The sequence below is a fragment of the Larimichthys crocea genome, chromosome XX (genome assembly GCF_000972845.2).
Source record: "Larimichthys crocea isolate SSNF chromosome XX, L_crocea_2.0, whole genome shotgun sequence".
Taxonomy (NCBI): domain Eukaryota; kingdom Metazoa; phylum Chordata; class Actinopteri; family Sciaenidae; genus Larimichthys; species Larimichthys crocea.
Window position 1 is genome coordinate 472,411 of NC_040030.1, and position 13,445 is coordinate 485,855.

General features: G+C 40.8%; 1 protein-coding gene across 2 annotated transcripts in view; it reads left to right on the plus strand.

The window, feature by feature from the left end:
- The window catches only part of apaf1 (apoptotic peptidase activating factor 1), a 46,459-nt gene extending 37,910 nt beyond the window's left edge, over positions 1 to 8,549 (plus strand). For both annotated transcript variants that reach the window (XM_027272175.1, XM_019273171.2), the window contains one exon: positions 6,881 to 8,549. In XM_027272175.1, coding sequence (XP_027127976.1) covers positions 6,881 to 7,030 — 150 coding nt within the window. In that variant the 3' untranslated portion in view covers positions 7,031 to 8,549. The remainder of the gene's footprint in view (positions 1 to 6,880) is intronic.
- Positions 8,550 to 13,445: the final 4,896 nt, after the last annotated feature.

Below are 13,445 nucleotides of genomic sequence, written 5' to 3' on the forward strand. Positions count from 1 at the left end.
CAGAAATGTGTTTTTCTTGTAATTCTCACATATGAGTCTTGGCCTGGATGTCTGTTATCTCTTTTCCAAATACCCACTGGCTACATCAGAAGCCCAGAAGTCTGGTCATTGCCCCCAAGAGGCTAAATCGTCTTCACACAATAGCCGAAGGTTCCAAGATTAGTTATTTATACGTATTTATAGTTATTTTATTTATTTAGTTATTTATTTCATAAGAAAGCAGACAATGGTCAAAGTATTGAGCCCAAGGGGACATCCTCAAAAGATATTCAGCTTATTGTCATAGATGATGACAGAAATCAAAAAATATTCACACATCAGATCACATTTTTTTCATAAATAATGTATATAACGATTCATTTGAACGATTATCAAAATCTGTTTGTTCTGATGAATTTCATTACATTCGCTAACCGTCGCAGCTCTTCTGAGGTCACTAAGTATTAAAACACACTCAGAGTCACGCAAGACAATTCAACAGCATTTCTTTTTCAACCAAAGCTGACTACAACTCCATGAAGGGAGGATTTATTGCAGGACTGTTGTATTAGACCGCATTAGTGTATATCACCACACGACAAAACAACACAGTCACATAAATATTAAAACCAATATAAATCTGTCTACCAACGTTTTCTTTTCCGTTTTAGGTCGTAGCAGATATCTCTTTGATATCGTGGGTATGGTGGAAAATCAATCCGCAGGACCGTGAAGTACCTTGATTGTCATGTGTTAATTTGAACATACATTCCTGTCTCGATTTATTTTCCAAACCATTTTCCACATCTCAATGCACACGACACGAAAAAAACTCTCTTTGAAGTCTGACTCCATTTCTGTATATGACTATTTATGAACCTGCCACCAGGGAGAGAAGCTTACACACAGCCTGCAATATAATAAGCTTGAGATGAGTGCTCCTCCAGACTTGTTTTTGTTATGGTAAACATATCTTGAATCAGTCAAAACTAACTTATACAGCTTTGTCTTCCGCACGAGACATTTTCTGTTACATGATCTATCATGTCACCCTTGGGCGTTATTTTAGATTGTTGTCTCTTTTATCTGTTTTTATCTGTGGCTTTGAATATATTCAGAGATTCCCTGTTGATTGTTTTCTTTTTTCTATTTACTATATTTTTATGCTGTTTTCATCCTTTTTAATGCCCTATCTTTTCACATCATCTGACCTTTCACTGGAAACCCAAGCGACGACCTTGGAGTGCCAAAAGTGCAGTTCCTTGAACGTCCACTTGGACTGGCTACAGACTGAGTCACTCTCTATAAGCGCTTATAACAAATGTCTAACTTCACAGCAGAAATAAACATGTTTACAACCTGGTACAAAAAACAGTTTTGGTCTCTATAGCTAATTTCCCTGTTCATGACAACTGTACTGAGGGTGAATTTTTTTAGAACTCACCTGTTCAGATTATATTAAGGCTTAAAGTTATGCAGGATTAACAGTGTGGATGCTTTGATTGACAGGTAGGTGCTGTTACAGATGGCTTGTTTGAGCAACCAGGCATCATTCAGCCCGCCGATATTTAGATTAACCGGGAGGTGGAAGACACAAGACTGCCAACACAGCGGCAGAAAACTTGTGGGTGACATCACGGATACGACGTCCTTTCTTTATACTGTCGATGCTGGAACCCAGCTGTTGTTCCTGGCTTGAGAATCTTTTTTATTAGAATGAAAAACAAAAACTTCAGTAACTAATTCTGTCAGTTCTCAGTTAAAAATCCAACATACGTTTGTGAAACCATAACACTACATTTCATGTTTTCATCTGGGGTAGGTGTAGATTTAATAAAGGTAGTCAATCGACTGGCTGTTCTTTGGAATAATTCTCATATATATTAATACCTACATCATTAATTGGTCATTTCCGTGCTAATTCATGACTCTTCTCAATATATTTTTCCACTTACTGTAGTCTCACCTGTGCATGTCCTGCGTTGGCATGTAACAAAGAGCTGAACGTTGTCGTAAATCAGCAGCCTCAGCACAGAAAGAAGTGAAACATCCTGCACTGGATGTTTTTAAAAATATATTTCTGGCCACTGTGAAGGGGGAAGAAAAAAAAAAAAAGGCAGAAATGCACATGGTAAACACACCCAGGGGTATTGTCCTCTGAACAACTCAAACACACACATACCGTATAGTCATTTAGCGTCCAGTGGCATCACCAGCTCTCCCATAAATCAACGGTCCCACAGTGGTGGTGTTCATATCAGCACATCAGCCATCTGCTCTGAGGATGTGCGTCACACACACATGCACAAAACACTGCTGCGTGTTCCCATCAGAGAGAATAAACCTTTACAGAAGGCGACTTATCTTCCGTGTAGCTGTTAGGATAAATGTGTTTGTTCGCTGTGCAGCATCTTTAACCTGACTTGGTGCACCTACCAGTGTTTTATCGTTCGCCTCCGCCTTCATTCTCTCTCCTTTTTCTTTATCTTGAATCCAATTTTCTTCATTCTTTCCTCGGTCACCCTGCTCATGTAAATGCATAAATATCCATCCAGTCTGGTCCCATCACCGTCCTCACCGTTCTAAGTGATTCAACACAGTGATTTTCCAGCCCACTCTGAATCTAACATCATTTTCACACCCCTCCATCCCACCACGGAGCCAACTGACACTTTTAAACATTTATTCTTGCACCAGCTCTTTCCCTGCTAATCCTTTCTACTTTCATTATTTGCCGTTTCCCGTGTTTGTTGTGGGATTCGGCCTCGTTCTTCTTCGACGTCTGTTTATTTCTGTATTTATACATACATGTGCATGTCTGCAGGCGTCCGAGTTATTATTTCTTTGTTTGAGCCGCCAGCCATTTTTCTTTTTATTCCGACGCAATTACCCTTAAACCAAGTGTCTCATTCCCTCCTCTGATACCTGCTGTGTTTATATCCTTGTTTTGCCCCTCCACCTCTCTATCGATCTCACCTTCATCTCATCTATCTTTCTTTGTCCAGCCACACATCCCCCTCCACTCTCTCTCTTATCGTCTTTGCCTGCAACCCTCACACCAATACTTTCATAATCGTCATTTGTCTTCGCAAGGCCGACAAAACCCCGCACATGCTGACATTTAGTGTTCAAAACCGAGGCTGATATGACGCCGTGGGTGTCATTCTGTGACCTTGAAAAGTTCTCTGCTCAGGCATGAGATGAAAACCATTATTTCTTTTTCTTCAGATGGTCGGTCTCCGATCGATTCGGACTCAAATCACTTGTCAAGCAGACCAGTGAAGAGCTGTTTTTGTTATATAATATCGGGCTTGTTAAAAGCCTTAAGGAAAACGAGCTGTGTCTTTTACATTATGCAGAGAAGGCCACATGAGTAAATGTAATAATTCGATGAAAACTTATACTCGTCAGGAATATTGATTGTGATTGATCAGAAGCACGTTGCAATTTCCTAGGGATTTTTGAGTTTGTAGAAGTTGGGGAAAGTTTTTAAAGAGAGCGAAATCAGCCCAATCAGTCACAATCAGGTGCTAATGTGAGAGAATAACTCGGCACGGCAGTGAAGGTCAAACACCAGACTGAAGTTAAGTTTGATATCCAGCAGTTAAACCGGAGTCTGATCACAGATTTCCTTGGGGAAAACCCTGATATAAGTGTGTTTACATGTACTATGTGCCAGCCTGTAGAGACCAAATATGCGGAAACTGTTTGCTGTAAACAGAAATCATCACTATGCAGTGGTTTTGCATCTGTCTCTCACGCCCAGTGAATCAAAGCCCTCACGCAGTCCAGTAATCTCCATTGGATCAGAGCTCAAAACAATGATTAATCATGTTTAATGCGTCTGTATGTGTATATTTATGACTCATGTAGAAACATGACATTAATTAGTTTGAGTGAATGTCATGTTCAGAGAACATGGACACATTTGACCTTGAGGGCAGCAGCAAATTACACTGATGCTCGGGCAAACATCACGCAGATTCCTCATGGTGCCGTGGACGTAAACACGGAAAGACGAGCAGTGAGTTTATATTAATAGATGCTACGTAAAGCAGACTTTACATTAGTTACATTCGATTTAACACCTTGCACTGCCTCATAATAAGCTTTTTCTGTGTGATTCAAGGGTGATTCTAAGAGAAGGGCTGAATGAGGAGGTTTCCACAGTGAATTATTCATACCTGCAGGTTAGCAGGCCTCTGACTCTTACACTTATCTAAGTGTCTTTTTTTCAAACAGAACCAGCTTATCGTCGGATTGAACCCGTGTAAAGATGTCACACCAGCAGAAAAGAGCTTAAAACAAACTCTCCAGGAATTCGCGATGTTGCGATTTGCAACTTCAACGCAACTTCAGTGAATCCCCGTGAATTCAGGGCGGTGTTGTAATTTTAACCAATCACCGCGATTTTTCCGCAACTTACGCGCAGTACGCCCGGGGGATTGAACTCAGTGGGTCAGGGACGGCCCCACGGTGCGGGAGGATCCCCTCATGGGACCTCTTCCCGGCGCTGGCTGGCCCCTGCCGGGCGCATTTCCTCTGCGGCGATGCGCCGCGACCGGTTCTGGGTCGGCTTGGAAAGGCTCGGGGGCGAAGGTGGAGCCACGAGCTTTACAGCGCTGGCCGGACCTCGCAGCTTTCCGGGGCCGTGGACTTGGTGCTCGCTGCGCCCTCTCTGGGGCTCGCCTCCGGGGACGGGGCCCCCTCGCCCCCGGTGCGACTGTCGAATCGCAACTTATCGCAACTTTTACTTCCTCCCGTAACAAAATCGCAACAAAAATGTAAAAAGCACTGCAATTTTTTTGAAAACCTCATGCAACATCAGGCATTTTAGGCCCCAACTGTCTCAAAAAAGGCCCACGAAAATCCTGGTGGGACTGTTAAAATAACTTAACCCTGACCCTCATGGACCTGAATATACACCAGAACCTGACCTGTTCTCTTCTTCCATGTAAAGCACCCATAAAAACCATCGCACAACACAACATTGTCATATATGGGAAAATAAGTTATAGAGAATAAAACAGTTTTTTGTACCAGGCTGTAAACATGTTTACTTCTGCTGTGAAGTTGAACATTTTAACATGAAGACTGACTCGTTCTGTAGCCAGCCTCAAGTGGACGTTTGAGTAACTGCAGTTTTTGGAGGTTGCCGCTTGGCTCGTGTGTCTGAATATTGTGAAACCAGTAGTCGCCTGGCAGTCAGTTCCTACTTACCTGAGGGTGAGGGAGAGAATCAATGTGAGCTTTAAGTTGATTAACAGGAGTGAGAGAAGAAGGAAATGGAGTGACGATAACGAGAGAGCTATTTTAAGAAAGGGCAAGTAAAGAAACAAATCAATGGGGTTGCTGGTGTTATTCAACCACAGGTCAAAACAAAAGTATGTAGGAAAGTGTGTTGAATCCACCTGAATAAATGTCCTAGTTTTAAGAAGATGTAGCACAGCACACTATTAGATGAAGAGTATTATTTCGGAGAGCCATTGGTTCTCCAGGTCCCTGGTAGACTCACTCAGGACAACTGAATCTTGTTGCTGTGGCAGTGTGTAACATTAATACATGATGGTAGCATTTATTCCAGGTCAATTTTTGTATTCCTACCATGTTTCTGTCTACTTTATTTTTACCAAGTTCCCAGGAGTGACTATTTTCTGTGACAAGGATCACTGTGAAGCCTTTCCATTTCCAGTTAACCAGCTGCATTTTTAGGCTACCGAATGTCGTGTGTGTGTGTGTTATGATGGTGGTTTAGGAGGAAGTCCAATCTCAGCAGAAGTATGGCCAACCCCCTGCAGCAACACAAATATACTGGGCCATTTTTTCAGTGTACATACACACATACTGAGTATATTTAAGGTCTTGTATAGCAATCTGGGGAGAAGATGAAGAAAAACCTTCAGGCAGTACAGTGTATTTCGATATCATGAATATGCAAATGAGCTCCCTTTTTAATGCCGTTGAACGGGTTTGTGTGATTAATGGACTATTTGTGTGTGTGTGTGTGTGTGTTTGTGTGTGTGTGTGTGTTGGGGATTGTTCTGTAAGCTAGACATCTGTTGCCACCACCTCTTCTGTTGCGGTCTGTCTGTCCGCCTGTCTGTGTAGAGACTGAGGAGTTGGCCTGCTTTCTCTTTAACACACACACACACACACACACACACACACACACACACACACACACACACACACAGTCGCAGAGCCTCTAATGCTTTAGAGCAAACACACGCCACTAAAGCTTCAAGCTTCTATTGATTGAATACATGTTGTCTTTTATTGAGAAGAAGAGGTACAATTTAGATGTAAAGTATCGTGGTTATTATTGTCAAAGTTAAACGTGCACACACACACACACACAGGAACACGCACAAATGATTGACTCGACGCGCCTTTGATGATTCATCCCAGTGAGACGGCGCTTGAATGGAAAATGTCAACTTTAAACCGAGATTAAACAGAATCACTCAGGAAAGCTGGTGTGTGTGTGTGTGTGTGTGTGTGTGTGTGTGTGTGTGTGTGTGTGTGTGTGTGTGTGTGTGTGTTTGAGCCTTAGGGTGTGTGAGTTTGAGTCTGGGTAATATGCTATTAAATTCATCATGGTCTTCCTGGCAACAAATATAAAGGTCTCAGTCAGTCTCCCTCGGTTCCTGTCTTTCCGATTCAGATAAAGCCGCGTGCAGACTGCACGACTTTTGCCATTTGATTTTTATCGTCGGCTTAGAGCTTCGCTGAAGACAAGTAGGCTAAATAAAACACTCCCTCTGTTACTAAGGTTATGAGAATTACTCATAAAGGGAATAGTTTGAGGCTTATTCATGTTCTTACAGAGAATTACACAAGATGATTTTTCGTTTCTTTGTGTTTTAAACTGTCTCTGTGTCGATCTTTTTCTGTTTGCCAGTGGTGGGACGTGGAGAAAGGCGAGGCCCTGCAGACCTTCTACCCGTCAGGAACGGCGTTGAAGAGGATCCACGTCTCGTCCGACTTTTCCACCTTCGTCACCATTGACAACATCGGCATCCTCTACATCCTAAAGAGGGTGGTGGTGTGACACTGTGAACGCTGCTTTAAAAAGACCAAAAAAACAGAATCCAAACACCACGATCTAACCAAACACTACTTCTGTATACAGTCAGTAATACTACAGGTTCCTCCCATGACTACACACTTCTCCGATAAGTTTACATTACTACTGCACTCTTTGTACAATCAGGCTGACACTAGCCAGCAGCAATACAAACGTTCACTTTCACATCGAATGACTGATGCGCCGTTAAAGCTCAGAGAGGTGCAACTTCTGTTTTACAGATGAAGACAGAAAATGTGAACATGTGTTTTTGGTAGATTAAAAAAACAAAACAAGGAAAGATGCATTAAAACGCAACAGGTTTACTTAAAAAAGACAAACCGTGTGCGTGTTTGTGACGATCAGGTCTTCTCAAGCAGAACCTTTGAATCATTAATAGCTAATAAAAAATCTAAACAGGGAAAAGAGACGTGATCTCTGCTTCATTTCAAATGTGAATAATAAATGTAATCCATATTACATTAGGGCTCAACATTATTGCACGTGATGTGTGAGATTTTCCGCTGTATGTAAGATATCATGCACGCACTTTGATCCATGAAGTGCATTCTGCTGTTTATGCTGTGATGTTTTTGAACGTTAATCCTTCGTGTTGTTAACCTGCTCAGTTTTGAGCTTTTTAATGTACACTGCAGCCTTAATCTGAACTGTAGGTACCAGAGGGTATGTACTGTATGTTTAGTGTAGATGGGTTTCTCAATTCACCAGCATAGATGAAACTTATGGTGCACTTTGATAAGCATTAACAATTGATAGTTGGATTAAGTTTTGATGACTGAGCATTCAAAACCGATTCCAAGAACTTTTGAAAGCCTCTTGGGTCTATTTGTACATCCGAATTTAGATCAATGTTTTCTACAAAAAAAATGCAATATGTGATTTATAATTTATATAAAGAAAAATGTATTAATTGCTTAATTTTGGGGGATTTTGTTCCAGTTCTTTTTTTAACTCTATACCACTTTTTACTCGTCTTTTTATCTGCACGTTTTCTAATTGAGCCTTTTCCTGTTCTCAGCACTTTGAAGCAGAACTTACAATCGTTCATGAAGCTGTCACCAACGTGGCTTTTTTTCACACACATAAAAATAGATCCTTACTTTTGATTTATACCGATACGCGCTTACTCCCAAGTATGTGACATGTAAAGTCCCTTTACATGCTGTAATCCATCAAACCCATTCGCTGCAATGGGGATGATTCTAGGTCCAGTAGGAGTAATAAGCGCATAAAGTCAATAAATTAATAAAAGTAAGGATGCGTTGCAAGATTTCTGATCAATGCTCTTGTCATTTTCACATTGTGCTCTTTACAATTGGTGCTTTAAAGTCAGCATAAATTCAATCAACAGAGGTTCTCCCTGTGGAGGTCTCTGTCTAACAAAGTTGCAGAAATATTGATGCTCAGGATGTATTGATGCTGTTATATGGTGTTGTGCAATGCAAGTGTAATTTATAAAAGATTAAACTACACACTGCTGTGATGACGTTGCATGTCTGTCTTGATTTTGCAAAATTGTTATTGTAAAAATGACTGTTTTCCCTTTTCTATCGGTTTATTGAGCGACAAATCTATCGGTGCTGCGTTTTCAGTCTCCTCTGATGTTTTTACTGCTGACTCAACCTCAGTGTTGAAACCTCCAGGCTGACTGTGTCACCTTCAGAGCACTCCAAATGTCACCCAGTCGCTGAGAAAATGTATTCACGCCTCAAAGGAAGTGAGAGTCGCTCCTGGTGTCAGGACAAATGAGCTACATGTGGCTTCATAACCATCTGGATAAAAAAGGACAAATGAGCTACATGTGGCTTCATAACCATCTGGATAAAAAAAAACAACAATTTTCTTCTCTATTTGCACTTCTGTATAAAAATGCTGCATATTGTAAAGGTGTTTACACCTATTAAAGCAAGTGACTGTGTTTTCTTCAACACCTCTCGTCATCACATCTGTCATATGACTTTTATTTAACACGGGTAAGGCTAAGATCCGGTTTTCAGTTGAGTTGTGCGAGTATCAAAGAGCAACAAAGAATCAGCTGTCAAGTCTCCTCCACCTCTAGAGGGCTGGGCCACTGTCAGACGTAAGGCACACCCTGATGAGGAGAGTTTATGTAGGTAAAGTCTGCAGTGTCTAGTCTAAACAACTACAGAGCTTTGAGGAACTTTCAAAAACAACATCCAAGCCAGTCTGGACCTTCACCAGCATTCAGAACCAACAGATCCACAGAGGATGCCGTCTCCAACCAGTCTTCACACACCTTTAAAACAACAACACCTACATCAGAACGCTGTTTGTTGATTTCAGCTCAGCGTTTAACACAAGCTCCCCCATGAAACTGATTGGCAAACGTAGCACTCTGGGCTCGAGTACTACACTCTGACTTCCTCACAAACAGACAGTTCAGCCTGGCAATCACACCACCTCCGCTTTGAGTGTTAAACACCGGAGCCCCTCAGGGCTGCGTGCTCAGCCCCCTCCTGTTCAGGCTGTACACCCACAACTGCAACCACAGACATGGAGAAAACTTTGTTCGCAAAGTTTGCAGACTGCATCACCATCATTTGACGGATTACAAACTACAATGAGAATTTATATTGAGGGTAAATCAACAAACTTGCAGAGTGGTGCACGGAGAACACTGATGCTCAACGTCAGAAAAACCAAGGAGCTGATTTTAACAAAAAGGAGGCAAAGACATGTGAGCTGAGGTGAAGCAGGTAAACAATAAGCTTCACAGAGAACTTGCCAATAATCATTTCACATCTCCACCAGGGTTAAGAAAAAGTAGAAATGGCTGCACAAGAAAGCTTAATTCCCGTGCCAAGCCAATTCTTACAGAGGAGCAACAGAAAGCATCCTGACGAACATTATGAATTGGCATGGTTTGTGCGCGACCTAGGACACGAGGATTCTGCAGCTGGTGATTAAAACCACCCACAACATCATTGGTACGCATCTATGGAGCGTCAGTGACGGTGACATGTACCCCAACCACAACCTGCTCAACCTGCTGCCGTCTGGCAAGCGATACAGAAGTATCCACTGTCGTACCACCAGACTACAGAGGAGCTTCTTTCCTCAACTCATCCTCCAACACTCACAACATAAAAATAGTTTTCTGTGTTTAGCATAAACGGATTGCATTTTTGTTGTGCAACCTTGTGTTGTAGAATGACAAATAAATGATCCTTGACAAAGCTTGAGTGTGATTCATAATAACTAATTAATTAATACAATTTGGAATAGTGTATTTTTTGGAGTTTCAAGGACCTGTTGGGAAACATTTATGGTTATTTTATGGGCTGGTTCCATTATTATCTAGACTTAATATATTACATTTTGATTATTTTTAAGGACACAGACCTTTTTGTTTACAAAATAACTGAGGCGGTAATTTGCCTTTTAAAATCCATAAAATGTTTTAAAAGGTCTAGTGTGTAGGATTTTTTGGCAGATTGTAACCAACTGAATACTCCTCGCCTCATGTTCCCCAGTAGAAGAACGTACTCGTATGGTGGCCATCGATTTGAACTGGTGGCAGTCAGCCAAATGCATCTGTGGTTGCCGTAGTTACAACAGGAACAGGATACAAAGCTGTTACATTATAACGTTATAATAAAAACAAAACAAACACAGAGCCATTCACCAGGACAGCTACGTATCTCCCAGTTTTCAACAGAAAACGAAAGGCTTGTTGTGATTCATTAAACAAAATAACCGACAGATATACTGCTGGTCTCCTGTGTGTTGACTCACAGGCTTCTGTGTTGTTAATCTGTGGTTGGTTGGCAGCTTCATGTCCACATCCTGAGAGCTGGACATTACAGAAATGAAGTGGAAGAAGAAAAAAAAAGCAGATTAAGTAGACGTGGCTCTTCAAGGCCCAGTGTGTACGATTTAGGCTTTATTCTCAGAATATAGCACAAGTCGAATATAATATAGAAAACTATTAGAAGGGGCAGTGTGACCATTGGTGTGTTACTTAATCATTTTTAAAATGCAGTCACTCTTTTATATGTTGTCATTTATGCAATTTTCTCCATCACATCTTTTTAATACCTGATCTCTAAGTGACTTAGTGAGTAGATGTTCTTGTGGTGGCTTCTCCAAAGAACTTATCCAGAGCAGTCAAAAGATCCTAGAGCTGCAACTGGTGATGACATTTAAATGATTGTATCAAATTAGACAGGCGAAGCTTTTCAACATACTACATGTGTGTTTCTATACATACTGTATATCCTACATACTGACATCACACTACTGATTTACACACAGGCTGGAGGACAGTCTGGACTGCAGTCCATGATGACGTGAGATGTTCACATTCACTGAGGCGATATAGCTGATGTATGTTTCTAACACCTGCCTGTCATCACATCCGACAGTTTGACTTTGAGTAAACTTGTACCGTATCCACTTCCCAGCTGAGTTATGTGCTATAGCAGTGATTGATAAAGCTGTGTTGTCATTCATCAGCGCCTAATTAATTAGGTTTCTATGTGATGACAGATATGTGTGGAGCTGTAACACAGGAGGTGAGCATGAACGTCAGCGGTAGTAGTGTTAGTATCAGGACATACTGAGTGTTTATCACTTAACACACATGAAGTTATGGACCTGTAAATTAAAGTGTTACCTACAAATCCTAACAATTCCCAATGAATGTGAAAGGAAAACGTTCAACCAATCAGATTGCTTTGTCCGATCAAGCAATCTGATTGGTCAACTAGACGTTTAGAAGGACAGCACACCTGACTAATCACTAATGTAATATTACTCCGCCATCTCCACGTTGTCACATCCTAAAAATATATTAAACAAATACGTACATTGTAAGTTATAAAGTAATACATGTGAATTTACAGTTTCAGCTTTCTTGAATGAATATTCTGTGTGTTACGGAGCTGTTAGACCGCCTCATTTATACAGGTGTGTGCCTCGTTAATACAGGTGTGTCAGAGATCAAACAGTTCAACGAGTGCAGAGAAAGTCTTTTTAAAGACTAATGCGGACTGAAGAGGACTATTCCGTTAGATAAAAACATGTTCATTACATCGACCTTTGTTCAACACATTTGGACTTTAACGCTGTGGAGTTACTGGAAATGTTTGAATCATCCTCCATCACCTGTGCAGGTAAGTCGCTGATAACGGCGCTAGCTTCAAAATAAATGTGAAGTTAGGAGGTCAACCTGTCCATGGAAAAATATATTTTTCAGCAGATATATTACTTACTCTTACTAACTTGTTGGAGTAGTAAACTGTGTCACATTACATATAGGAGAGACTACTGCTGTGACTGACTGTTTTCCAGGTATTAGTCAAGCCCCATGTATCTCCATAGAAACGAAGATCAGAACAGAAACTGAAAAAAACATGAATATCTTTTAGATTATATATTTTATTTAAGTTAGTAATAATTGTGTGTGTGTGTGTGTGTGTGTGTGTGTATATATATGTATGTATGTATGTATGTAGGTGGGTGTGTGTATTATATATATATATATATATATATAATGTTGTGTGTGTGTTGTATTATATATATATATATATAGATATAATTATATATATATATATATATATATAGATAGATGTGTGTGTGTGTGTGTGAATATGTAGTATTGTGTGTGTTGTGTGTAGATATGGTAGATGAATGTATTATGTATATGTGTGTGTGTGTGTGTAGTTCAACACGAACTGGAAGGGAGGATTTATTGCAGAAATCGATGTATTAGACTATTTATTTTAGCTCTTTGTACCTAATTAACTGACAGCTGAGTGTATGAGAAAGTAGCCATGGTTCAAGCAGTTGATATTAAGTCAGCTAAATTGACACCATAGCATCAAAAAGTGTCAGTCTCTAGAAATCAGTGCAGGAAGACGACGTCATTCAATCTGAAAAACAGCCCCAGACTAACCTTGTAACTTGTTCCTGGGGAAAAATATGACTGCCATGACTTCACCACCTGTTTTTCATCTTGAGGACCAGCCCTGAATACTTGTGTAGAATCTGTCCTTTGTATAAATTTAGAATAACAATGAGCTCCAGCACCTAACAAGAGGCCTTGTTATCTGGCCCAAACAGGACACTATTACTTACTTATCCTCCGCCGGTGAACTTGAAACCATTTGTCTTGGGGTCCTTAGACACTCTGGGCGCTGCAGAGCACCATGGCTGCCAGTCAGATTTGGGAACTGGTCCAATCATGGTGCAAGACTTGGAGCAGCCATATGACATGCTAATGCAATGCTGCCAGCTGTCATTTAGACTTCAGTGCTTCCTATTTATATACCGTCATTTAGTGGGGGCTGTAAAGGTGCCCTGTTTTTCTGCTGCACAAACCTATTTATCGGGTGCTGTATTCTCAGTGAAGTCTGAG